The following is a 25,441-nucleotide window of genomic DNA, read 5'->3' as shown; positions in this document are numbered from 1 at the left end:
CTTAAGATTTCGTGGCCGGGCGCGGTGGCTCAAGCCTGTAATCCCAGCACTTTGGGAGGCCGAGACGGGCGGATCACGAGGTCAGGAGATCGAGACCATCCTGGCTAAAACGGTGAAACCCCGTCTCTACTAAAAAAATACAAAAAAACTAGCCGGGCGAGGTGGCGGGCGCCTGTAGTCCCAGTTACTCGGGAGGCTGAGGCAGGAGAATGGCATAAACCCGGGAGGCGGAGCTTGCAGTGAGCTGAGATCCGGCCACTGCACTCCAGCCCGGGCAGCAGAGCGAGACTCCAGTCTCAAAAAAAAAAAAAAGATTTCGTGGACCACACCAGTAAATTCAAACTCAAACTTTTGTAAGGATCAGTGCAGTTTTCAGGTTGTCAGCGTAGACTCTATTTTTTATAAGAGCCATAGCTGAGATAAACAAGTGTTTTTTGTTTTTGTTTTTTGACATTTTTCTATGCATGCCAGCTGGAGAATAATGTTTTCTAGCTCATTCCTGTAATGAGGATGTGGATTTTAAGGAGCCAGGGTTTTTGCAGAGGTCCTAGTATCTTCTCTTTACCTTTTGTGGACCAAAAGCTTACTTTCCTGTGCTGTGTGTGGCCTTTAGGTTCCTAACAGAGGCCAAGGTTGAAGGGTAACCATGGTTTATCATTTTGTTTTCAACAACAGCTTTACTGTTTGCTCTCAGTCATATTCTTCACTTCCCTGAAAGCATAGCTATGCCTTTAAAAATATATCTAAGTATTTTAGAGAGCCATTTTTTTTTTTTTTCAGAATTAACTGTATTGCTAGAATCCAAAGTCCTAGAATCTATTGATACATGAAAGAGAATGTGAATAAAGATACTGTAAGGTAAAATAATCCTAAACCTTTACTTCCATCCCTGGGCTTCCCATAACAATATCACACTGCCTGGTAGCTGTTTTTGCCTAGATAGCTCTGACATCTCAAAAGCAGCACAGTCTAAACTGTGTTCTCTGAATTACTCACGTCAGTGGATGATGTCGCCAGTGGTGTAGATCCTAGGAGACTTTGTCAGTCAGGGTGAAGAAACCACTCTAGATACAGGCGCACCTCATCTTACTGCACTGGGCTTTATTGTGCTGCTCAGACGTTGTATCTTTTGCAAATGGAAGGTTTGTGGCAACCCTGTGTCCATCAAGTCTGTTGGCCCCATTTTTTCAATTACATGTGCCAACTTTCAACAGCACGTCCCACTCTGTGGCACATTTTGGTAATCTCACAATATTTCACATTTTTTCATCATTATTGTATCTGTTGTGATGCTCTGTGGTCAGTGGTCTTTGATGTTCCTATTGTAATTGTTTGGGGGCTCCACGAGCCATGCCCATGTAAGATGGCAAAGTGAATCTGTGTGTGTTTCGAGTGCTCCATCAACTGGCAGTTTCCCCATGTCTCTCCTTTTCCTCAGGCCTCTCTATTCCCTGAGAACAACAACATTGAAGTCAGGCCAATTAATAACCCTGTAATGGCCTCTAAGTGTTCAATGAAAGGAACATCTCTCACTTTAAATCAAAAGCTAGAAATGATTAAGCTTAGTGAGGAAGCCAAGCCTCAGCCAAAAGCTGAAGTAGACCAAAATCTGGGCCTTGCACACCAGTTGGCCAAGTTGTGAATGCAAAGGGAAAGTTCTTGAAGGAAATTAAAAGTGCTGCTCCAATGAACACACAAATGATAAGAAAGCCAAACAGCCTTATTGCTGATAATGGAGAAAGTTTCAGTGGTCTGGATAGACGATCCAAACATGCACAACATTCTTTTAAGCCAAAGCCTAATCCAGAGCAAGACCCCGACTCTCTTTATTCCATGAAGCCTGAGAGGAGTGAGAACGCTGCAGAAGAAAAGTTGGGAGCTGGCAGAGGTTGGTTCCTGAGGTTGGAGTAAAGAAACCATCTTCATAGCATAAGAGCGCAAAGTGGAGCAGCAAGTTCTCCAGAAGATCTGCCTAAGATCATCGATGAAGGGGGAACACTTCAGAACACTAAACGACAGATATTCGGTGTCAATGAAATGCCTTATATTCGAAGAGTATAAGCCATCCAGGACTTCCATAGCAAAAGAGAAGTCAAAGCTTGGCTTCAAAGCTTTAATGGACAGGCTGACTCTCATTAGGGGCTAATGGAGTTGTTGACTTTTAAGTTGAAGCCAATGCTCATTTACCATTCTGAAAAAACCTAGGCCTCTCAAGAATGATGCTACATCTACTCTGCCTATTCTCTATAAATGGAACAACAAAGCCTGGATGACAGCACATCTGTTCCTAGCATGGTTTAGTGAATATTTTAAGCCCCCTGTTGACACCTACTGTTCAGAGACAGATTCTTTTGAAAATTACTGTCCATTGACAATGCACCTCGTTACCCAAGAGCTCTGAAGGGGTACCAAGGAGCCGAATGTTGTTTTCGTGCCTGCTAGCACAGGATTCATTTTGCAACCCATGGATCAAGGAGTAATTTCAACTTTCAAGTCTTATTATTTAAGAAATACATGTCTTAAGGCTGTTGTTGCCACTGACAGTGATTCTTCTGATGAGTCTTGGCATAGTAAATTGAAAACCTAGAAAGGATTCACCATTCTAGATGCCATTAAGAACATTTGTGATTCCCAGGAGGTGGTCGAAATACTGACGTTGATAGGAAGTTAATGGAGGAAGTTGACTCTGGCCCTTGTGGACGACTTTGAGGGGTTCAAGACTTCCATGGAGAAAGTCACTGCAGTTGTGGTAGAAATAGCAAGAGAACTAGAATTAGAAGTGGAGCCTGAAGATGGGACTGAATTGCTACAATCTCACCATCAATCTCGAATGGATGAGGAGTTGCTTCTCAAGGATGAGCAAAGCAAGTGGTTTCTTGAGATGGAATCTACTCCTGGTGAAGATGCCGTGAACACTGTTGAAATGATAACATAGGATTTAGGATATTACGTAAGCCTGGTTGATAAAGCAGTGTTAGGGTTTGAACGGACTGACTCCAATTTTGAAAGAAGTTCTGCTGTGCATAAAGTGCTGTCCAATAGCATCACGTGCTGGGGAAATCTTTCATGAAAGGAAGAGTCAATGGATGCAGAACACTTCATTTTTGTCTGAGAAACTGCCATTGCCACTCCATCCTTCAGTAGCTGCCACCTGATCAGTCAGCTGCCATCAACATTGAGGCAAAACCCTCCGCCAGCAAAAAGATGACAACTCTCTGAGGGGTCAGGTGATTGTTAGTATTCTTTAGTAATAAAGTATTTTAAAATCAAGGTATTCCCAATAGTTTTTTAGACATAATGTTTTTGGACACTTACTCGACTGCATTATAGTGTCAGTGTAACTTTTACATGCACTGGGAAACCAAAAAATTCATGTGGCTCTCTTTCTGCAATATGAATGTTATCGTGGTGGTCTAGAACCAAACCTGTACTAAGTGTGCCTGTGTTCCAGAAAGCGGGGATGTCATCCAGGGAGGAAACACAGATCTTAGTTACCATGGGAAGCAGCTACCACCCCCGCGTGGAGACGCAAAAGGAAAAGGTAATAAACCTGGAGCGTGGAGGAGGTACCCCGCAGAGCACACACTGGCACACGCCGACACACACCAGGCCCTCTGCGGGAGCATTGGCATCCGCAGGGCAGGTCTTCTGAGAGCCTCTTTGGAACTGAGACCCTGTGGCGAGCATCCATGTGGGCACAGATGGGCTTGCACTCTGCTCAGCCTGAGCCCCGACTTCCCCTCTTGTTTCGCCCCTGCTCTGTGCTTTCCAAGTCCTTGTTATAAGGGCAAAATGGAGGCTACTGCCTCTAAATCAATACAGACCCATATCTCTGCCCATCTGGACGATGTGGACGGCCAAGTGTCCTGCTCAGAATTTTGCCTCCTGGTATGATTTCTCTTTACCAGTTGTCGTCAGAGACACTTCTTCATGGAGCACTTCCCATTGCTGCAGCTCATGAGGCAGTGCTGTGTGCAAGCCAAGGGTCGGTGCTCCCGAGCCGAGGGCTGGTGCTCCTCTTCATTCGTGGTGCTGGGGAGCTTCCCAGGAGAACAGAGGCAATGCAGTGGCGCCAAGGCAGAGGGAGCTGCTGCCCCTGGTTATGCCACCTGCCTGTGCCTCAGGACCTGTTTGAACACAATTTTGTTTGGAAGAAGTGAGATTTCCACGCAATGACTGAGTGCAATGATTGAGTGTGATGATTGAGTATGACTGCTGCTTCTGCCTGCGCTTAGGGCATCATGATCAGGCCACACGTGTTTTGTGGTGTGCAGTGCTCAGTGCGTGCCCACATGATGGAGTAGGCAGGGAAGCCAGGAGCTGTGTCCGGACAGGAGAGAAGTTACATGCAGAAGGGACACTGCTTGCCTCCCACACCTCACTAGCTGGCCTGTGATTCTCCCCTAGGCCCCACACAGCACGCTTGTTCACCCCGACACTGGGTGCCAGTGGCCATGCAGGTCTTCTCAGCCCGCCGTATGACATAGGTAGGCTTTATGTCATATGTTACCTCCCAGATTCAAAAAGCCCCCCAGAGTCGGCCTCGTGGTGGTGAAGATGCCCCCACCTGCTCCACATCACCAGACCTTGAGATCTCCCTAAGCCAAGGGGAGCCGGCTTACTTCCCACCTCTGTGCACCTGTGTTGTTCAGGCATCTGAGGTGCCCGATGCTTCCTGGTCAACAGGCCCCAAGCGCATGCTGTCCTCAGTGTGCTTTCTGTCCCTGTGATTGAGGTCTTTGTGGATGAGGTCAGGCTGTATTGATCTGGGCAGGAAGTGGAAACAGCACGTTAAGCAGGGAAGTTTAGTGTAAAGAAGCGCTAAGTGTGGTAGAAGAGTCACAGGAGACAGATATTAAGAAACTCCCTCAGGTCACCCCAGACTGAGCAAGAACAGCTCAGGAAGGAAGATCTTGGCGGGGCGCAGACCTCAGCCCATTGTGCAGCAGAGGTGGCTGCTTTGGCCAGGCTGGAGCTGGTCCACAGTCGCTGGATTGGCAGGAGGCTGCCCTCGGGGTTGCAGGTGGGGAGTAGACGGTCACAGCTGACAGCGTGCTGTGCCCCGCGAGTGCAGAGGGTGTGGGAACCCTCTGGGCTATACGCAGGGTACACATGGCCCCACAGGTGCCTTCAGAGGGAACCAGGACGCTGGCACGGGCTCCAGGCCTCCCGGAGCTGGTGTGGGCAGGAAGTCTTGGGGTTCCAGTCTCTGGATTGAGAGGCTCGTGGAAAGGCTATCACGAGGCTGAGGTGACAGGGTCACGGAAGGACCAAGGGCCCGGTGTTGGGGCCACGCTTCCCTGCACACACTCACAACCACTCCAGGACTATGGCGCGGAAGGCCCTGCCTCCTGCAGTCTCCCTCCAGGGCCTTTGGCTGAGAACAGGGGCTCATCTCCAAGGAGAGCAGCCGAACAGTCTGTGCGCTACACAGGGCACGGTCTGCAGGGCGCCTTCAGCACCTGAGGCGGCAAGTGGGTCACTGGCACAGGTGGATGGAGCCAGCCAATTTCTTCCTTAAAGGGCCAGAGAGTAAATATTTTAGGCTTTGTAGGCCATTCGGTCTGTGTCTTATAGTCTTCTCTGTGTCCTTTGATGTCTCTCTAAAAATGCAGAACCACTCTTAGCTCATGGGGTGCAGGCCAGATGTGCCTGATGGGTACAGCACGTTGGCCCCAGGCCTGAGTCTTGATGTAGGTCTGCAGCAGGACGTGAACAGGTACTGCTGGCCTTGCCAGGTGACAGCAAATGGCTTCTGGTGGCCCTTCAGATTGGTGGTGTAGACCAAATTGTTAGATCAATCTTTGCATCAGAAGCCAGGGCCTGCATTCTTGTGTAGACATGCTCTGAGACAGCAGCGTATCTGAAATGGCTGCGTCGGGGTTGCCCACCTGATTACGTTTATGATCATGCACTATCATTCTCCAAGAACCCTCTGCCGCTACGCAGGCCAAACAGCTGGGTTTAGTGGGGTGTGGTCCACGGCAGCACCCAGCATCTTTCCCAACCTCCGTGGTGGTCCTAACTCTCCATCCCACCAACGCTGCAGTGTTGCTTTCGGTTGACTATTTTCATAGGTGAGGGAATGTCCCGGGGCGTCCCTCTGGTCCTTCCTGTCGTCACTGGCTCTGTAGCCATGGAGTGGGTGCTGTGTGGTTGTCCTGCCAATGCCGGGTCCGTCTATTCCAACGCACATGCAGGGATTGGAGAAATAACCGCAGGTTGGATACACTGACCCCACTGGGTTCTCTGAGGCGGACTTGGGCCACAGCCTCCGGGTCTCTGCTTGGCCGTAGACCCTGTGATGTGTTGGGTCCAGCAGGACTGGCATTGATTCAGGGTCTGGGGGTAGTTCCCTCTCCCCATGGTCACTCTCCTGTAAAATAGCCATGGGTCCTTCCCCAAGGGGACCTGGGTTCCCCTAAACCGAGGGGCCATAGGCCTGTGAGCTGGCTTAGGTGAAGAGCTGAGAGAGGCCGCGCCTCTGCACTGTGGTCATCAGGCCAGCTTTCTGTCTCTGCCCTGAGCCTTTCTGGCATGTGGAGTTGGGGCTGAGCAGCCTGCCTGTCTTTTTCTCTCTTGGCCTCTGCTGCAGCTCCATCTGGTCTAGACTGCTCTGATTGGCATCTCATGCCTGCGCCCACTGGATCTCTGGAGCTCACGGCCGGCGAGCCCCTGACACCCCCACTTCTCAGCACCCTCTTCCTGTTGGGGCAGCAGCCTGTTGTGATGCTGGCACCACCTCCTGCTGCCTCCTGGCCAGCAGAGCTTGTCAGAGGCGCGGGTGCCCCTCACGAATGCCTGGAGGATAAGAGACCTGGTGTCATCCTTGTCTTGCTCATCAGCCTTGCCGCCTTCTGCAGTCAGTCTCTGCCCCTGCACACTCAGGCACTGCAATCTGTACATGGTGCCATCCCTAAGGCATTTAAAAGGCCATCGAGGAAGGTATTTTTAGGCCCAGATCTTCAGGCATCCTGTCGTGCACCCCGAGGCATACCTGCATCAGGTGAGCACCCAGGGAGGCTGTTATTTGTCCTCATCCATCCTGCTCAGCTCCTGCCAGACTCAGAGATGGCTGCAGGCTCTAAAAATAACCCCATCTTAATGTGCTGCTTATGCAGCCCTGGAAGCCTCCCCCTCCTCCAGCTGGGGATCAGATTATGTCCCCCAGGCAGGGCATTGTTCACCCTTTAGCCTGGCTGACTGGAGCTACTATTCATGCTCACAAAGGCTCTAATCTCCTTTGAATTCCTGTAAGCCTTTTGCCTGGTAATCCCTTCCAGCAGGCAGCACAGGCGGTCACGAATATGCCTCCCTCCCTTCATTTTGCCCTGATTATCTCTTTATCTCTTTAAGGGTCTTTAGCTTTTGTGTTAACATGTAAAAAGTAGGTAGTGGCATCAAATTGGCTTTAAAGACACAACTAGGAATTTTGTCTTTCAAAGCAGGGGGCTGTTATGGGAGTCAGGAGGCTCCATTCATTCTGGACATCAGTGCTAATGAGCCGTTTGAACTTGGAAAAGTCAGTGGCTTCACTGGGCCTCAGTTTCCTCATTTGTGAAATGAGGGGCTGTGTTCATTCAGCATGATATCGGAGTTCCCTTCCAGCCCAGGTATCCTGTGGTTCTCTGACTTCTGTCGGCACAGACGTGGTGTCTGTGGGCAGTGCTGCTGTGGTTTGTGCCATAGGCCTGATTTTATGTGGCAGCCTTAAGCCCTGCCGTCTGCTGGCTCCTAGTCATTGTGATACTAATTCAGCACAGGAAGTTACATTTTCAGGACCCCAGTTCAGGAGTGTGTGAAAAACATAGATAAAAGACGAAATGCCTCCCTGCTTATTACAGCATTTTCCTTCTAAAGATCAGGTTTTCCTTCTTAAAAGCTCCTTAGTTTCTTTGATAGCTGCTGGATGTGTGTTGAACACTCTTTTGGGATCCAAACAGCTACAGAAATCCTCAGAGTTTCAGAGCCGATGAGTATGTCTCCGTGGGTGCTTCTTCCTTAGTGCTGTTTACCTTCCATTTCATCTGCTTCTGAGGATATGGAGAGTTTCTGGAGGGACGAATGCCTACCGTATTTCCTGAACCCCAAGCACACTCCTTATTCAGCAACCTGTGCAGGTACCTACCGTATTTCCTGAACCCCAAGCACACTCCTTATTCAGCAACGTGTGCAGCTCTGTTCATTTCTTTGGGTGGCAATGCCAGAGACACCTCCTGCCTGCACACACCTCTAATGTTCTCTAATCTTCCTCGGGTGATTTCTGGTCTTCACATACTTTACTAAGGCACTTTGAACTCATCTTGTACCCACCAGATTTTCAGACTAAATTCTAGAAGGGCAATTTTATAATCTTTTGGAAATCTAAGTAAATTTTTCATACGCTAGAAATTTCATTAATTTTATTTTCCTTTCATTTACCAATTTTTAGAAAAATGCATTGAGGCCAGGTACGGTAGCTCAAGCCTGTAATCCCAGCACTTTGGGAGGCCGAGGCGGGTGGATCACGAGGTCAGGAGTTCGAGACCAGCCTGACCAACATGGAGAAACCCCGTCTCTACTAAAAATACAAAAATTAGCCAGGCATGGTGGTGGCACCTGTAATCCCAGCTACTCAGGAGGCTGAGGCAGGAGAATCGCTTGAACCCAGGAGGTGGAGGTTGCAGTGAGCCGAGATGGCGGCACTGCGCTCCAGCCTGGGTGACAGAGTGAGACTCCATCTCAAAAAAAAAAAAAAAAAAAAAAAAAAGAAGAAGAAAAGTTCATTGGTTCCATAGTGTTTTGCAAAGGAACAGGGTGAGGTTGTCTTCGTGTGTCATGTGAACTCACATGTGGCTAACACAGTTGATGCTTCCACCCGCTGCAGTTCCCTTTTTTGATCTGTCCTGCCCCAAGGAAGCCTTCTCTGGCCCCTGCCTTTGACACTTCCCTAGCAGTGCTGGGAGCTTCCTTATTTGCCGGACGCAGGAAAGCCTTTGTTTATCCAGTTCTTCTGGGGCATGGCAAGCTGAAGATGATTAGGACATTCATTACAATATGGAAGCAGCCTGGGTATGCAACAAGGCTAATGAGCCGGATGAATGGATAAAGACACAGTACAAATGGAGCACTGCTCAGCCCTAAGAAGGAAGAAAATCCTGCCATTTGCAGCAACACGGATGAACCTAGAGGTCTTCAGTGAAATAAGCCCAGCACAGAGTCAGACACCATGCAATCTCACTGATAAGCAGAATCTAAAAATACTGAAGTCACAGAAGCAGAGTGGAAGGTGAGACCAGAGGCTGGCCGGAGGGCAAATGGGGAAAAGGAAGATGTTGGTGAAACGATACAAAGTTTCAGTTAGGTGGAGAAATTAGTTCTAGATATTGGATGTCTTGGTGACTACAGCTAGTAACAATGTATCATGGTAACTGAAGTTATTAGCAATGTATCATATATTTGAAAATTGTTAAGGGAGTAGATTTCAAGTGTCTTCATAACAAAAAATAAGTATGTAAGGTAATGCAAATATGAATTGGCTTAGCCATTCCACAATGTATACATGTATCAGTACATTATGTTGTATACTATAAATATATGCATTTTTAAATTTGTCAAATAATAAGAAAGTTCATGGTGCTGCAGCATCATTTGTTGGGACACAGAGCCATCTGGAAATACTGGGTTCCACGCCTCTGTGCTATTATCGGAGCAAGGAAACTGACAGAGGAGCTGGGTCCAGCACCGTGCTGCTTCCTGGGGAAGGCGCTGGCGGCGCCGTGCTGCTTCCTGGGGAAGGCGCTGGCCACGCTGTGCTACATGCTCTTGCTGCATGAACCTGGCACACCTGGGTGGTGTGACGTGATGTGGATAGGAGATCCTGGGCCCACTCCTGCTTGTTGCATAGTGTGGTTCTGTGGCTTCTCTGATTGTGTGCTGTTTGTGGTGGTGGGGCCGTTGCGGGGTGGTGTCTGGTCAGGGCATCAGAGTGCTGGCTTTGTTTTTGCAGCCAAGAAAGGCAAAGTCATACTTGGAATAAGTATTGGATGAACCCCTTCCCGTTCTCAGGATGGAAGGGGCTCTAGGCATCACCTTGCCGCATGCAACACCATGAGTCTGCAGTTTCTCAGTCTTTTTCCTTCCAGGCTTCTAAACAGTCACCAGGCAGTTGGCCATGCCCTTGAGCACGGGCCACTTTTTGCCCGCTGCGGGGATGGCCAGAGCAGTGCTGGGAGCCCTGCCTCATGATCACCTTTCTTTACAATCACCTTTCCCTCCATGCTCCTCCAGCCCTCTCCTGAGTGTAGCCATCTGACAGCACCTGCCCATGTTTGGCTTATGCCCTCTCCTGAACTCATTGATCTGTAAAGCAGCTCAGGTCTCTTCTCCTTCTTCAGCTAAAAGTACAGGACTCCCACATGGCCACAGGCATGAGTGCAGGGAGGGTCCAGGGCGGGGAGGTCATGTATGGTTTGGGCACCTACCATGCAGTTTTCCGGTGCCCTCTGGTCCTGCCTGACTCTGTCCTGTGTGCGCCGTCTCTACTTTGTAGTAAATCACTGCTGGCCCTGCCCAACCCTGTGACCTCGTGGGTATGACTGAGCTCTTCTCATGGGTGACACGTGGCACTTGGTGCCCCATGGTCAGGGGCTCCGTTATCAGGACCCAGAAGCATGGTCAGAGCTGTTTATCAAAGATGTGGTTCTGTGCTGCAGATGGCATGGCTTGCTCCAGAACCCCAGGACCACATGGTGACTCCACCTGGGCTCTCCACAAAGTCCACACTGCATGCTTTCTACCACTGACAGCTTCCACACCAGCAGGTCTACTAGGCGTCCCCAGAGGCGGGGCTGCCTCTCCCCAGCCTGATCTTGTTGCAGTGCCCTCTTGACCAAAGCTGGCAGCTTTACATGCTACCCCAGCATCTGGGCTGGCCCAGCCTTCCTAGCTGTGTAATGTGTCACCTCTAGAATGAAGAGGCCTGCCAGGCATTGCAGCGTGGTTTCTGCTTTTGCTCTGGAGGGGAAGTCCTGGTGTCCTCAGCAGAAGTAACAGGTCCTGGAATCACCATAGCTTGTGTCTCCTGCCGTCTTGCCAAGGTCTTCTGCATGTTCCTCCTACCTCGTCACTGTGATGTCATGAATGCAGTGGGTCCGTGTGATGTTCTATGGGCTGCCCAGACCTCTTTGAACTATATTATGGTAGAAAATGGGAGACCAGCACAGCTCTGTGGCAAGAGTGTATACTGTTTTCCTTTGCTTGTGAATGCGGATGGTTTTCTCATCTTCTTTCTTCATTGGGATAGGACAGGATGCATTTGGTGGTCTGTGTGCACACATCGTGTGCCTGAGGGCCTGGGAATCTGCTATAACAAGACTCCACGGCTGGCACTGTGGATCTGAGCAGGCTCCTGCTTTGCTGAGCTTAGAGTCATCCACAGTCATTCTCCAGGGCCCATTGGCTTTCTGCAGAAGCCAGTGGTGAATTCTGCAAAGCCACGCCCACTTCATATCCTTGATCCTTAAAGTAGGCACAGATCTCTACCACTCTTTGATGGGATGGGGAGCGCAGTTTCAGAGGCTTGTATGTGACCTTCCCATTAACTCCACAGGCCACAGACCCAGTATGGACATTTCACAAACTGCCCAGTATGTCAATCCTATTTGACCTTAACAGACCCTGGAATTGCCCACTGGGTGCATCCACAGACCCAAAGGATCTGCGGTAAGCCAGGCTTTGCCTAGGACTTTACTTATTACCCATTGTCCCCATGCCCCACGCGGGCCGGAGGACAGTGGGACACTTAGGGTTGCTGGGCCTCTGTGTGTGTCTTTGTGTTCAGCAGACCTGGAAATGTGTGGGGATTACCCTTTGCCCAGGGAATGGCATTCAGGAAATGGCAGTGGGTCCCTTTGGGTAAAGACTGGGGTAATCGTTGCAGTGTACACCTGCCCTAAGGTTGCAGGTTCCTAACTCGTGGGGAACCAGACCATCTGTATGGTCAGTGAGTTCCAGCTCTGAAGCTGGCTCCAATCTGGAGCTGGGTAAGGGATCTTGACTGTGAGTGGGGTGACTTCCCTCAGCCTTCCGCTCATTCTTGTTTTCTTTTTAATATGTATGTGTGCTATGTATGTTTGCATGCATGTGTGCATGTGTCAGGCAGGCAGTACTCTCCTTGCATGCCTGTCTGTTTCGCCCCTAGGAATACCATCTCTATGAACTGTCTCCACAGCCCTCTGCCAGGTGAGCTTCCTTGGCCGGCACTCTGGTCTCGTTGGTCATTATGATAATCGCTACCCCCTGACTTCTGGCAGTTACATCCTGTCACCCGACCACAATTACTTGGGGCTGGGTTTCACTGCCCAAGTCAGAAAGCAGCCACAAGGCTTATTATTAACAAGCCAAGCTTTGTGACAGCTTCTTCTAAGAGTGGAATTATTGGGTTGTCTGGTAAGTGAATGTTCAACTTTCAAAAGTGTTTTCCAAATGTGTGTGTACTGTTTTACACTCTTTTTCACAATCTGTGAGAGATCCAGTTACTGTACGTCTTTGCCAATACTTGCTACTGTTGGTCTTTTTTAAATGAAAATTCACCATTCTAGTAAGATGTGTGGTGAATCTCATTTGGTTTCACTTTGCCCTCTTCCAATTATTAATCATGTTGAGCATCTTTTCTAGTGCTTGTTGAACATTCATAGGTTTTCTTTTGTGAAGTGTCTGATTTGGTGTTAGGTACATTAAAAAAAAACTAAGGATTGTTTCATTATTAAGCTGTAGGAGCTCTTTATATATATTCTGGATACAGGCCCTTTGTCAGATGTATATATTATGAATATCTTCCCCCCCGGTCTGTCTTCTTTCCTTCCTTCCTTCCTTCCCTCCCTCCTTCCTTCCTTCCTTCCTTCCTTCCTTCCTTCCTTCCTTCCTTCCCTCCTTCCTTCCTTCCTTTTTTTGTTTTTGGTTTTGGTTTTTGTTTTAGATGGAGTCTCGCTCTGTTGTCCAGGCTGTAGTGCAGTGGCGTGATCTCGGCTCACTACAACCTCCACCTCCCAGATTCAAGCAATTCTCTTGCCTCAGCCTCCCGAGTAGCTGGGATTATAGGTGCCCACCACCATGTCCAGCTAATTTTTGTATTTTTAGTAGAGACGGGGTTTCACTATGTTGGCCAGGCTGCTCTCAATCTCCTGACCTCATGATCTGCCTACCTTGGCCTCCCAAAGTGCTGGGATTACAGGCGTGAGCCACCACGCCTGGCCAGTGCTTCATTTCTTTAATAGTGTCTTTCTAACAGCAGAGTTTTTAATTTTGATTTTAAAGAAGTTATAAATGTTGATGAAGTCCAGTTAATAGGGTCTTTTGGTGAATAGAAGTACTTAATTTTAATAGATTCTATGTTATTGTCTTTTTCTGTATGATCCAGCTTTTTTCCCCTGCCATTTAAGAAATCTTTGCTTGTTCCAAGGTTGAGAAGATATTCTATGTATTCTAGAAAAGATTTGTATTATTTTATCTTTACATCTTTATCATCAGTCTATCTGGAATTGGTGTTTGAGTATGTGATGAGGTAGGATACAAGTTTGTTTTCTTTCCTATGGATATACAATTGATCCAGCATCATTTATTGAAAAGACCATCCTTTTTCCACTCGGAGTGTGATTTTTGTAGTAAATCGAGTGACCATCTTTCTAAAGGTCTGTTTCTTTCCAGCTTCCAAAACTTCATTGCTCTTCTTATCCTTGTGGGTTTATGTTTTTCAAAGAAAATAGAAACAAAAACCCCTCTTTGTTACAACATTAGAAAGGTTTCAGAATGAAAGTTGAAGTGAGTGTAGATTCTCTTAACGATATTTTCTGGGAGGTTCCTCCATTGCCTTCTCCATTCTATGAAGTTGATGGACTCTGGGGAGAGAGGTGGATAGTGCTGGACCAACTGGTTATGTGGAAACTTCGCTGTCCAGCTAGTCACTTAAACGTCATCTCTGGTGTAGACTTTGAAGGGAGGTAGCTTACCTGAGAGTGGAAGATCTTATTTCACATGCACCACTTTTGCTTTATTGAGGGCAACATGGAGTTTGGCGAGCTGGCAGTTACAGGAAAGTCACTTTGTTTACACCTGAAAAGAATTTGCCAAAGAAGGAATTTATTGGGGATGTGGTGGGGAGTGTCTGCCATTAGTCATTTCTTCCACAGAATAGCTGTTTTTACTATACCCTCCCTTTGTCATCTTATATTTTTCATTCATTTTGAAGTGCAGCCACAATTTAGTGCTCCTGTTATTAGTTCTATCATTTGTAAGATTAGACATGTATTTTTCTGCCGTTTAGAAAGATTAAGATAATCTCCACCTCGTTGGGTTAGTGTGTGCTGGTGGGTTAGGCATTCCATTTTTTCTTTCCTACTCCAAATTGCTAACTTTCTCTTCGGTTATTTGCGTGTTTCCAGGAGTGCCATTGCCAATCTCACGAGCTGAAAATTTCAGCAAAATAAATACATAAATAAATAAAATTCTCATGTAGACAGAACTGTCTGTACACTCCATTTTTGTAAAGTTGGAATTGTTAACATTGTATGAATATATGATGAAGGATTTTTTTTTTCTTTAAGCCACAATTGCACGTTCTTTTAGACCCAACATGGTATATAAAATGGGCACTGAATTTGGAATCAGAAAATCCTGGTTGAAATCTTAATCTTTTGACTTCTTATCATTCGATCATGGTTAACAATGGTAATAATAATATTCACAAAGCTAGATATTTTGTCATTGAGTTCGTTGCTGCGTTTCTTGGTTGATTAGTTGATATTCAGATTGCAGGAGCATCATCATCAGTGAGTGATACATTTTCGATTGTAACATAAGGTCGTTGTTATTTTGTAATGCCATACTGTTTTTCTTCTTGTACTACTCATGGGATGTCTTTTTGTTCTAACACAATATGTAATATTTTTATATTCTTCACTTGATGTGAGTTGATGATTTAATGTTGAATCCTGTTTGCTATTTTACTATTATTCATTAAAGGCCATCTTTAAAAGGGAGAGGTGTTTAGCACATATTCAGTTTAAAACTAAATGGAAAGCAAATTCTGAAAGGATTTATCTTCAAGAATTCAATGTTCAATCTAATTTTTAAAAAACTTACATTGAGAAATTTTCTAGAGTCAGAGACCTAGAGCCTGGCACCTTTCCTGAAAACAAGTGACCCCAGTCTTTCTAATGCAAGTTGAGTCTCTTTATCCACAAAGTAGCTTTGCTAAGTACTCTAGATTCCTGGAGCATCTTAAAAATAAAGAGTGTCAAGACTCAGGGAGACCGGACAGCCACCAGCAGGCCCACGTAAGGATGGGACTCCCATTTCTAGGAGAAGGGGCTGTATTGATGACATGGTGAGGCTGGGCTGCTGCCTGTTGCATGCTGGGGCTCCAGGCCTCAGCCTGCAGTGCCTCTGAATGGCGTTACCTTCCGGTCCCAGACACTCATCACTTTAGGTAAACTGAGGCAGAATAACATGAGTGACAGGATTTCCAAATGGAATATTGCTCAATGTGCTTAGTAGTCATTTAAGGTGATCTCATACAGCTATGAGGAGAAAGCCCATTTAATGCCAACTTTAGACACCAGCTGCATGTGTGGTGATTATATCTTTAGTCCCCCATTTCACTCCCTTTTCTGAAGAACTATTGAAGAGGAACGGAAGGAAATCGATTTTGAGGAAATTAAATTTTCTTTTGAAACAGCATGATGGTGTTTAAAACAAAGACAAAGTAAGTGAACAGGATGCCGATGATGAACCGTGCCGGGTTCTGCCTGCCGACTCAGGCCATGCTTCTCCCTGCTCTGTCTTTGCTGCCTGCGGTCGTAAATATTTTAAAGAGCAGATGCGCCCTGCTTATGGATTTGTGTAAATGTGGGTGTGCTGTCTGCAGAATGCGGGGCACACTGTGCTCTGTTGACATTATCCATTATGCTCTGTTGCTCAGCTTCAGACAGCAAAGTCCTGACATGTGCAGCCGTGTGGAGGATGCCGAAGGAATTGGAATCAGGCAGCCACGAGTCCCCTGATGATTCATCCAGCACCGCGCAGACCCTGGAGCTGCTCTGTCACCTTGACAACACAGCCCACGGCAACATGGCCTGGTAGGATTTTGCATATTTCATGCGCCCAGAACGAGCCTGCAGGTTGGCCAGGTGCAGGAGCTTGTGCAGATTCCTTTGCAGGAGCCACCATCCACGTGTCAAAAACGCTCCTTTCTTTTAAAAAGCTGCTAGAATTTGATGTTTAATTTTAGTCCCCGTGTTTTCTAGATGAGCCACATTGACAGAAATGTAGCAAGCGCTCCTGCAGCCCCTCTTTCTCCTCTTCATCTCAGAGGAGTGTTGTCAACGGGGACCTGCCAGAGGGTAAAGGGTCAGGCGCCGCACTGCCCTCGAGTGCCGTGTGGCTCTTCAGCTTGGTCAGTGTGCGTCGAATCACACTCGCACATAAATTATTTACCACTTCAGGTTGCAGCCTATAATCCCTTCCTCCTGTGGACAAAGCATGAATGCACAGTGTGCATATGGGGCTGCGTGCCCGAGCCCGCCCCTGTATGGCATGTGGCCTGTCATTCACGTGGCTCCCTGGCCAGTCGCTGCTTCATGAGGTTGGAGGCCTGGCTGTGTCCACCCACCCCCACCGGTCGTTCCCAGGGACCTCTCCACAGCAATCAGAGCTGCTCTCTGAAGGCCTTGAGGCCTTGGTAAAAATGAAGAAGCCGCATTTTCTAAAGGAGATTGTGGGGGCATAATGTTGTTATGAGTGTTGACAATAACAATAGTGATTGTCTCACTTAATGCAGTAACACGTGCACATGGGTGTGTGTCTGCAAGAGACTCATCATTTGTACAGTGACTTCTGTCTAGTCAGTTCTACCAATTAAATCAATTTAATACAACAAATACTTATTAAACACCTGCTACACAAACCCTGCCAGGCTCCAGGGACACCAAGGTGGCAAGTTAGAGGACCCAGCCTCCAAGAGTCCTGATCTCCATGGGGAGACCCAGCGTGTACACAGCTAACTGTGGGTGGGACCGGCCATGATGTACCCGAAATCATTACGCACTGTACGCTGTGGCCCCGGAGGGAGCAGGCATTAATCGTTATTAGAGGAACTGAAGAGGGATTCGCTTATGAGATGGTGTTTGGAACGGGGACCGAGGACCGGCTCAGGTCTCCTTCGTCAGGTATGGAGGAGAGCAGTGCTGCGGGTCAGGCCGTCTGCGGCTCCGGATGCTCTCTGTGTATCAGTTTGTGGTGGAATAATAATAATAATAATAATAATAATAATAATAATAATAATAATTATTATTATTATTATTTTTGAGACGGAGTCTCGCTCTGTCGCCCGGGCTGGAGTGCAGTGGCCGGATCTCAGCTCACTGCAAGCTCCGCCTCCCGGGTTCACGCCATTCTCCTGCCTCAGCCTCCGGAGCAGCTGGGACTACATGCGTCGCCGCCACGCCCGGCTAATTTTTTGTATTTTTAGTAGAGACGGGGCTTCACGGTGTTAGCCAGGATGATCTTGATCTTCTGACCTCGTGATCCGCCCGCCTCCACCTCCCGAAGTGCTGGGATGACAGGCGTGAGCCGCCGCGCCCGGCTGGGGGAATTATTTTTATACTTGCTGTGCTTCTACCAGTGGCTAGTTCTTCTTGCGGAGATGCTCTGAGTATGAAAATCACAGCCAGTCTTGCACAGTAAGGGGAGGCAGAGGAAGAGTCCCAAAGTCCCCAGGAGTGATTGCCTCTGTGCTGTCGCTGCCCGAATGCAGGATCTCTGTGCAAACCACACAGCACTGTTACGAGTTCCACATTTCCAATCATGGCCACATCCCCAGCAAATAGACATTTGTGCACATCTGTGTGGTGCACGCCTGAGCACATGTGTGTATGTGTTAATGTGTGTACACGTTGCAGGAGACACCGGCACCAGGGAGCAGATGAGTTAGACTGTGCAGGTCAGTGGTCATGTTAGGGAGGTTCGCATGTGTAGAGGATGACACTCCTGCTGGGATGTGCAGAGACGGTGAGCTCAGAAAAGGGACGTTGGTCTTGGCCCGGAGCTGTCAGACTGCTTCTCAACTTCCCACCTTGTGCAGACACCATCACATAGACTATGCAAAGACAGGCCACACGGTGTGTGTCGTGGGGAACCAATTATTAGATTGTAATGTTAAATTGCATTGTATATACATACACTTATGAACACAGTTGTTGAAGGCCGGGTGCAGTGGCTCACACCTGTAATCCCAGCACTTTGGGAGGCCGAGGTGGGTGGATCACCTGAGGTCAGGAGTTCCAGACCAGCCTGGCCAGCATAGCGAAACCCCATCTCTGCTAAACATACAAAAATTAGCCGGATGTGGTGGCAAGTGCCTGTAGTCCCAGCTACTTGGGCGGCTGAGGCAGGAGAATCACTTGAATCTGGGAGGCGGAGATTGCAGTGAGCTGAGATCATGCTACTGCACTCTAGCCTGGGTGAGAGAGTGAGACTCCGTCTCAAAAAAAAAAAAAAAGAAATTGTTGATATTAAACAGGCAAATCCAACTGTGTTCAGATCTACCTTGGAATGCCATTTACTCTGATTTTGCCTCTATTGTTCAAAGTATTTCTTGAATTCTATTTTGTTATCCAATATATTATAGCATATTCTTTTTTCTCTTAAGCTTTTTATTTTGAGGATGTAAATTCACATGCAGTTGTAGGAATAACAGAGAGATCCCATGTATCCTTCAGCCAGTTTTCCCCAAGAGTAACATTGCATAACTATGGTACAGTATCAGACAGGAAACTGGCATTGATACAGCCCACTACACTTACACAGATTCCACCTGTTTATATGCATTTGTGTGTGAACATTGGCTTCTATGCCATTTATTATGTGTGTGAGTTTGTGTAGCCACCACCAGAGTCAAGGCACAGAACAACTCCAACCCTAGGTCCTTTGTGCTACCTTATATTTATAGCCACAGCCACCTCCCTTCCCCTCCGAGGCCTTAGCCCCTGGCCACCCCGAATCGGTACTCTGTCTCTGTATTGTTATTTGAAGGTTCTATAAATGGAATCACACAGTGTAGCCTTTGATAACTGACGTTCTTCACTTAGCTTGATTCCCTGGAGGTTGAGTTGCTGCTTCATTTTCAAGTTTGGGTTCTAGCCGCCACGTGTGCCGGTCAGTGGCCATTTCCTCTTTGCTGCTGTGGGATATTCCATGGTATGACGCACCACGGTTTGTTAAGCTCTGACCTATTGACGCTCATCTGGGTTTTTCCTTGTTTTTGGCGATTATGACTACAGTTGTGGTAAATATTAACGAACAGGTTTTTGCATGAACAGGAGGTTTTATTTCTCTCAGCTCAGTTAGTTTTGTATGGAGCTGCTGCACGTATGAACCATGACAGAGCATGAGAGCCCTCCTTTCTGCATCCTCCCCAGCATTTGGTGTCATCATGCGTGTTCTTTTAAGTATCTTCCATGGTGCGAAAGTGTTGTGATTAGACAAGGAATTTGATTTTGGGGAACGTCAGCCTGGTGAATACAGCACAGGTGAAGGCCGCCCTTTGGGGTCAGACTCCAGGTGCTTGGTGGTAGTTTTGTTTGCCTCCTTTAGGCACATAATTGGCAGCAAGAACAGCTCCAGGAAATGTTTACTGCACAAAGCTTCTGGCCACCAGGGAGTGCCCGAGAATGCCACACAGTTCCCCACACTCATGCTGCTACCGCTCCAGCCACTGTCACGGCCGCCATGGGTGTGCCCTACAAACTAGAGGCGTGCCCCACACCCCAGGGAAGTGTTAGGGGCTCCCGTCCTCCTGGCCATTTCAGCTTTTGCCTGTCTGGAGCAACCCGATGTCCTAATTTCGGTCACCTCTCCTGTGTCTGTGTTCAGCCCTCCAACAAGCAGAGGCTGAACAGAGCACCCCTCCAGTTGCCCTTAGCTCCTGTTAGTGGGAACAGTGAAGGCTAAGGAAGGAATTTATAGAGTCTGGTGACCCGGCGTGCCGCCCTGAACTCTAATCAGACGTGCTCCAGAGCCAGGCAGCCTGTGGAAGCAGACAGAGACTGGCCGGGAAGTACTGAGCCCGGTTTCTCATCCTCACCCACTCCTTGCGGGCAGTAGGGTCACGAGGAAGTCACTCATTTCTCTAGCTCAAACCTTCATCCCTGAAGCGGAGATGACGTTGTTCAGCTGATGGTTATGTGGCAGAGCCTTTACATGGTGTCCACCAAGAGTCCAACTCTGTAAAATATTTGAAGAGATTTATTCTGAGCCGACTATGAGTGTGGCCCGTGACCCAGCCCTCAGGGGGTTCTGAGAACGTGTGCCCAAGGTGGTTGGGGTGAAGTTTGGCTTTCTACATTTTAGGGAGGCACGAGACATGAATCAAATACATTTAAGAAATACATCGGTTTGGTCCAGAAAGGGGAGACAACACAAAGCGGGAAGCTTCCAGACTGTAGGTAAATGTAAACATTTTCTGGTTAACAATTGGTTGAATTTGTCTAAAGACCTGAGATCAACTGAAAGGAATGTCTGGGTTAAGATAAAGGACTGTAGAGACCCAAGTTCTTATTTGCAGACGAAACCTTCAGGTAGTAGCTTCAGAGAGAACAGGCTGTAAAATGTTTCCTGTCAGACTTAAAGCCTGTGTCGATGTTGATGCCGGAGAGGCAGAATGAGGCACGTCTGATACCCACTTCCCATCCTGTCCTGAAACAGTCTTTCAGGTTAAATTTTAAAAGAGCCCTGACTGGGAAGTCCATTCAGATGGATGGGGTTCTTAGAATGTTTTATTTTTGGTTGTGTCCCTTACCATATTTGCTAAGGAAGATCCTAAAAACAAGGCAATGTCAGGATTCCTTTAAGGCCCTCCTGAGGTCCCCGCCAGCCCTGGTGCTCTGCAGCTCTGCCTGGCAGGAATGGAGGCCCTGAGCTGGGCTGAGAGGAGCTGCCCCGCCACCAGCACCACTTAGACGCTCCTGTCTCAGCCTCGCCTGTTTACCTCCCTCTCAAGTCACCACGCTCCACCCCTACTCCATGATTTCTTGCCATTTTGCCCCTTTTTTTTTTTTTTCCGGTGACAGTCTCCCTCTGTCGCCCAGGCTGGAGGGCAGTGGCGTGATTTCAGCTCACTGCAACCTCTGTCTCCCGGGTTCAGGCAATTCTCCTGCCTCAGCCTCCTGAGTAGCTGGGATTACAGGTGCCAGCCACCGCGCCTGGCTAATTTTTGTATTTGTAGTAGAGACGGGGTTTTGCATATTGGCCAGGCTGGCCTCGAACTCCTGACCTCAAGTGATCTGCTCACCTCTGCCTCCCAAAGGGCTGGGATTACAGGTGTGAGCCACTGCACCCGGCCCATTTTGCCCAATTTTATCTTTCTTCATAGGACTTGTCACTGCTCAGTATTCCCGTCTCTGTTCTCACTCATGTGTGGTTTTCTCTGTGGATGCTGAGCCTCTGCAGAAGCTGCTGACTTTGTCAGGTCCAAGGCTGTGTCCTCAGCACCAAGGACAGCACAGGGCAGACAATCCGCATATTTGAGTGAGAAAGGGAATGCTTTGCAACAACCATATCATATCGAACCATTCTATGAACCAGGCCCCTTTGCCAGGGCTTTGCATGCATTACCTCATCCATTTCCCAGAGCGATCCTGTAAAGTAGGGACTGGCCTTACCCTGTGGCCCCGAGAGATCAAGGTAAAGGGTTACTCACTCCTACAGAGGGAGTATGCAGGATTCATAGCCAGGTCTCGCCCCAGAACTCCAGAAACACTGGGGTCACCTCCCTGCCGAAGGAACAGAAGGAGCCATTTGTGTTCATCACAGTGTGATTAAGACATTGTTTCTGTTCCTAGGAATGTAAATGTACCTTCATGAGAGTAAGCTTTGAGGATGTTTCAGTTTTTCTAGCTGGTCCTTTTGGTTGATAAACATCAATAAAGTATGCTGTTTATAGGAATTACACATTTTGAAAATAACAAAATGCCTTTCTTTTCTAACCTGCTTTCCCCTCTCTACCTCTGGTTTGCTGCTTCTTCAGCTGTAGTGACTGTGGGAGAGATGGTGGACGTCAAGGTCGTAGACCTAGGGTGGAGGCTCTCGTTTCAGATTTGCAGGTAGTTATTTGTAGTGTTCTAACTTTGGGCAAGTCATTTCTGTTGAGGCCTTGTTTCCTTGTGTGTGGAGTGGGGGTGGTTGCGGGGCCTCTGATTCTTTCCAGTTCTACATTTATTAGATATAGAGGACACTTATTTATTTGTTTATTAGACATAGACTCTTGCTCAGTGCCACATAACTTTGTTTTTAATGAATCAAAATAAGTTACAGACCCTCTTCCCACCCTCCCTTTAGCCTCACAGTAGCTGATGCCCCTGCTACTCCAGCCAAGGCAGCCTGCCTCAGGAGTAGGAACTTACAGAGGGCACGGCCGCAGTTTTCTGGCTGAAAAGGACTTTGGAAATCATCAGATGAGTTCCCTCTGTGAATGAAGTCAGTTCAGCAGACCGCTGGCCGCCTGGGGGGATGAAGTCAGTTCAGCAGACTGCTGGCCGCCTGGGTGGAACTGGAGCTAGATGCAGGGAGCAGTGTCCTGAGGCTGCACAAGGAAGCGGGGCCCTGGGCCCTGGGCCTGGCCTTGGAAACTATTCTTTCCTCCTGGACCTTTGGACCTTGGTTGGGAAAGGCTTTCCCCCTCCCAAGATGCCCGAGATGCCTCCAAGGCCTTTTTCCCATTGTCTTGACTATTAGCGCTTGGTTCCCTTTTAGTCATGCAAATCTCTCTTGTAAGAGGTTGCTCCACAGCCCTCTTGGATTCTTCCCCTGAAAATGTTCTTTGCTTCTTTTCTACATGGCCAGGTTGTGACTTTCCCAAACATTTATGCTTTGATTCCCTTCTAACCGTAAGTACCAACTTTAAGTCATTTATTTGGTCCTGTATCTGATTGTAGGCTGTTAGAAACAGCCAGGCTACCTCTTGAACACTTTGCTCCTGAGAAATGTCTTCTGCCAGATACTCTAGGTCATTTCTTTTAAGTTCAAACTTCCACAAATTCCCAGGGAGTGGACACAACGCAGCCAAGCTCTTTGCTAAGGTGTAACAAGGATGACCTTGGCTCCAGTTTCAAACGGCTTCCTCATTTCCATCTAAGGCCCTGTCAGGCCTTCGCTGTCCATATTTCTGTAAGCATTTTGGCTACAATCACTTAATAAGTCTGTAAGAAATTCCAAACTTTTCCTCATCTTCCTTTCTTTTTCTGAGCCCTCCAAATTCCTTCAACCTCTGCTCATTACCCAGTCTCAAAAGCTGCTTCCACATTTGCAAGCATCTTCGTAGCAGTGCTCCCCTCCTCAGTACCTATTTAATGTGTTAGTCCATTTTTGTATTGCTATAAAGAAATACATGAGACTGGGTAATTTATTAAAAAAAAAAGAGGTTTATTTGGCTCACAGTTCCACAGGCTATACAGGAAGCATGGCAGCAGCATCTGCTCCTGGTGATGCTTTAGGAAACTTACAATCATGATGGAAGGTAAAGGGGGGTCCAACATATCACATGGTGAGAATAGGAGCAAGAGAGAGAATGGGGAAGTCCCAGACTCTTTATTTTTAATTTAATTTATTTAAAAAAAAATTTTAAGACAGTCTCACTTTGTCACCCAGGCTGGAGTGCAATGGTGCCATCTTGACTCACTGCAACCTCTGCCTCTGCCTCCCAGTAGAAGCGATTCTCCTGCCTCAGCCCCCTGAGTAGCTGGGATTACAGGTGCCCGCCACTACACCCGGCTAGTTTTTGTATTTTTAGTAGAGACAAGGTTTCACCATGTTGGTCAGGCTGGTCCAGCCTCAGGTGATCCATCCACCTTGGCCTTCCAAAGTTCTAGGATTACAGGTGTGAGACACCACGCCCAGCCCCCAGACTCTTTTAAACATCCAGCTCATGTATGAACTAACTGAGCAAGAATTCACTCACCACCAAGGGGATGCTGCTAGGCTATTCAGGAGGGATCCATCCCCATGACCCAATACCTCCCACCAGGCCCCACCTGCAACGTTAGGGATCACGTTGCAATATGACATGTGGAGGGGACAAACATCTCAACTATGTCACTGCCTTAAGTTCTTTCTGGACAAGATGGGCTATAGATTAATAAAAAGAATTAATAAAAATCTATACTTTGTTACAGAAATTGAGGCTAAATGAGATGAATACAAGTATCACCCTTATAATTGATAATACATTTTTACTTTCCAAGGGTAGGTAAGAAAGGTTTCTTTAGGATGCCTTTTAAAAATATTGTATATGGTTATTCTTCTATAAAGGATTAGGTTTCTCCCTGAGTCAATGATTAAACTGATAGCTAAATGCATCTTATCAATATATAGAGCGTACATATTGATAGTGAATAATGAGCAATTGACTGTGGACCCACCACATCCTCTAATGCTTCCCGGCACTTTACGCCTACCCAGCTTGTGTTTCTACCAGTGCCTTTCGGAGCCCTGATAAAGGGGAGGTTTCCTGGAACTCTGCAGGTAAGAGCAGGAAGGAGGTAATTATATCTTCTGCAAGTACTGTTCTCTTGTGTCGGCTTGCTGTGAAGTTGGGATGTGGTGTCTCCACAATGCATCATCATCACCATTGGTTCGATGGCTGATTAGCCACAACAGGGTAATTTTATGGTTTTCCATCTCCCTTTGATGATAAAGAGTCTCTCCAGCTGTTCAGGAGTTATGCCCCTTCACTGTGGATGAATGCTCCCTGCCGGCTAGTGGAAGCAACGTCAAAATAATGGAAACCTCGGCGTATTCTTGTTGTGCTCCGTTTCCCAAGTGGTATATCAAGAGTCGTTCTAGAAATCGCCTTGTTTCTTGGATGATGAAAATCTCCTTTAAAGGCGAAGTTACTAGAATCCATAATAAGAAGCTTTTGAGGGATGGGAGTGAAGTGAACGACAGCTATAGCTCCCTCCCTCCCTCCCTCCGTCCCTCCCTCTCTCCTTCCCTCCCTCCCTCCCTCTCTTCCTCTCTTCATCCCATATGGCCACCGTCCCGGCAGGGAGGAGGCCCCAGGAAGGAGTCCTGTGGGCTGGAGCTGAGCAAGGCTGCATTCCACACACTGAGTGTTTCTCTGACATGCCCAAGTGCCCGTCACCTGCTTGGTGGCCAGCTGATCTCTGTCTGCCACCTGAGCCAGTTTCTGGGGGAAGACAACCCCCTCAGTGTAGATGGAGGTAAATATCACAGTGAAATGCCAGACAGGCTGAGAGCGTGAAGCATTACCTGGGAAAGCGGGGTGTACGTGTTAAGATTATTATCAGAAGAAAAGAAAAGGGCACAGAAGGTGGTATTGAGGCGGGAGGAAGGAAAGCAGTGTGTGTGGCTCCCCCAGGCAGTGGAGGCGTTTTGTTGAAAAAGCAGGATT

At 47.7% G+C, this 25,441-nt stretch overlaps 1 protein-coding gene across 10 annotated transcripts in view; it reads left to right on the top strand.

The window, feature by feature from the left end:
• EIPR1 (EARP complex and GARP complex interacting protein 1) overlaps positions 1 to 25,441 on the top strand; it is a 173,420-nt gene that overhangs the window by 94,075 nt on the left and 53,904 nt on the right. For 8 of the 10 annotated variants that reach the window (XR_002728297.2, XM_023198726.2, XM_023198717.2 and 5 more), the window contains one exon: positions 15,959 to 16,115. Coding sequence is in view for 9 of the 10 variants with exons in the window: in XM_023198726.2 (XP_023054494.1) it covers positions 15,959 to 16,115 (157 nt within the window). In the remaining variant the exon portion in view is untranslated. Of the gene's footprint in view, positions 1 to 9,125; positions 9,269 to 12,337; positions 12,430 to 15,958; positions 16,116 to 25,441 lie in introns of those variants that run through there. The other 2 variants (XM_023198750.3, XM_023198733.2) reach the window with 2 other exon arrangements.

Source organism: Piliocolobus tephrosceles, chromosome 15 (genome assembly GCF_002776525.5).
Source record: "Piliocolobus tephrosceles isolate RC106 chromosome 15, ASM277652v3, whole genome shotgun sequence".
Taxonomy (NCBI): domain Eukaryota; kingdom Metazoa; phylum Chordata; class Mammalia; order Primates; family Cercopithecidae; genus Piliocolobus; species Piliocolobus tephrosceles.
Note: the sequence above shows the minus strand (reverse complement) of the source record. Positions and strands in the feature narration are given on the sequence as shown.